This window comes from Elephantulus edwardii, unplaced genomic scaffold, assembly GCF_000299155.1.
Source record: "Elephantulus edwardii isolate Elephantulus edwardi_28Jun2011 unplaced genomic scaffold, EleEdw1.0 scaffold00010, whole genome shotgun sequence".
NCBI classification, from domain to species: domain Eukaryota; kingdom Metazoa; phylum Chordata; class Mammalia; order Macroscelidea; family Macroscelididae; genus Elephantulus; species Elephantulus edwardii.
The window spans coordinates 29,528,084-29,529,702 of NW_006399760.1; the positions used below are offsets into that span (position 1 = coordinate 29,528,084).

At 39.4% G+C, this 1,619-nt stretch overlaps 1 protein-coding gene across 1 annotated transcript in view; it reads right to left on the minus strand.

The window, feature by feature from the left end:
• Positions 1 to 1,619, minus strand: part of LOC102859346 — an 8,828-nt gene that overhangs the window by 5,351 nt on the left and 1,858 nt on the right. The window contains exon 3 of the mRNA XM_006880818.1: positions 850 to 989. Within this exon, the coding sequence (XP_006880880.1) occupies positions 850 to 989 (140 nt within the window). The remainder of the gene's footprint in view (positions 1 to 849; positions 990 to 1,619) is intronic.

Genomic DNA, 1,619 nt, shown 5'->3' on the forward strand with positions numbered 1-1,619 from the left:
ATTTGTTCCCATTCCAAAGAAAGGTGACCCAACTGAGTGTGGAAACTACAGAACAGTGTCATTGATTTCACATGCAAGCAAGATTCTGCTGAAGATCATGATACCCATACCAATAATAAATTCAGGTAAAGGAGTTGCAACTACTTCATGCAACATTTGTTTATATGTTTCAATTCTCATACAGACTTTCAATCTAATCCCATTAATAGCTACATTTCCATATCCTCCTAATACAACTTTAGGTCCATTTAAGATTTTGTCAGGCTTGGGAATTACAGTATATTGGTTATCTGTGTCCAGAAGCCCCAAGGATGTTTATTCTTTATCCCTAGGCCATTTTACCCACACATGTGCATATGGCCTCAGATCCCATGTTAGGGGTTGTACCAGAAGACTGGCCTTCCCTTCAATCCATATCTTGATCAGGAAGCTGACCTTCTATTTTAAGTGATTCTGAGTAGGTTGTCTCATTATCAATTCCTCGTAAGTGGGATGACTAGAACAGATTTGTTTAGGTCTTTTTTATATTGGGGAAACAGAAGGGCCCTTCACTGTTGTACCCAAACTTCGGTAGTGCTGCCTTAGAACCTTTGTCTCAACTTCATCAATGTTTGCTATATTCATCCCATTCCTAAGTAAACACCTAAAAATTTCCACCTGGCTGGGGTAAATCCTTTCCCCACAGTCTCCTCCTTTTTGCCTAAGAATCACCCTGATGTTTCTTGTATCCTTAAAGCCCAAATGGAGAAATGTTTGTAATAGAGCTGACTCAGCTTCTTTAATTGCAGGATTGTCCTCTAGAAGAAAAGCTACCTGAGATTGCCATGGTGGGGGAGCCCAGGTAATTACCATCTCTGCTACGATCTCTGAAAGGGGCATATTTCTTGGATGGATATCTTCAGGGCCATAAAGCCACTCCAGCATTTCTTGCATATGTGGAATGTCAACTGCTCCCTCTGGAGTATTCCATTTGTTAATTGGGCAGTTTCCTTTAGGGGGAAAACAACCGTAATCACAACTCTAACCCACCCCTCTGGGATAATCAGTCATACGACTGTATTTTCCAGTGTCATTCATCTCTGTTGTATAGATAATTGTGGGTTTAGCAATAATCCGTACATGTTCCCCCATTCTCAGCATACAGAAACACAGATTTTGCCCCTAAATTTATCACTCTTAAAATTTGTTTTAGTGATGATTCCTCAGGAAGATGCCAATAACGATTATGTACTTCCTCTACACCATATCACCTGGTTACAATAATTCTTTGATCCAGCCTCCTGAACTATATTTCTTTTGTAACCACAGGTTGGAGAGGTATTTCTTGTTGCTCCACATTTTTTTTCCTTTCCTGGTAAAGTCTGAGAGATTAAAAAGCATAACTCTGTTGTGGTAGAACATTGTTCAGTTTTTATTTCAGCCATCTCAGTTCCTACATTCTTTTCCTTTGCATATGCTGCCACTATGGATACAAAAACCAAGAAATTGTTTTCCTTTTCCTCCTGTATTCCTGCCTGTATCCAATTAACCAGCTTCTCAGGAGTTCAGTCCATTAACTTCATATTCCATAAGAAAAATTTGCGTTTGGTGACGGACTGCAAAAAAAAGAGCTTCATTAT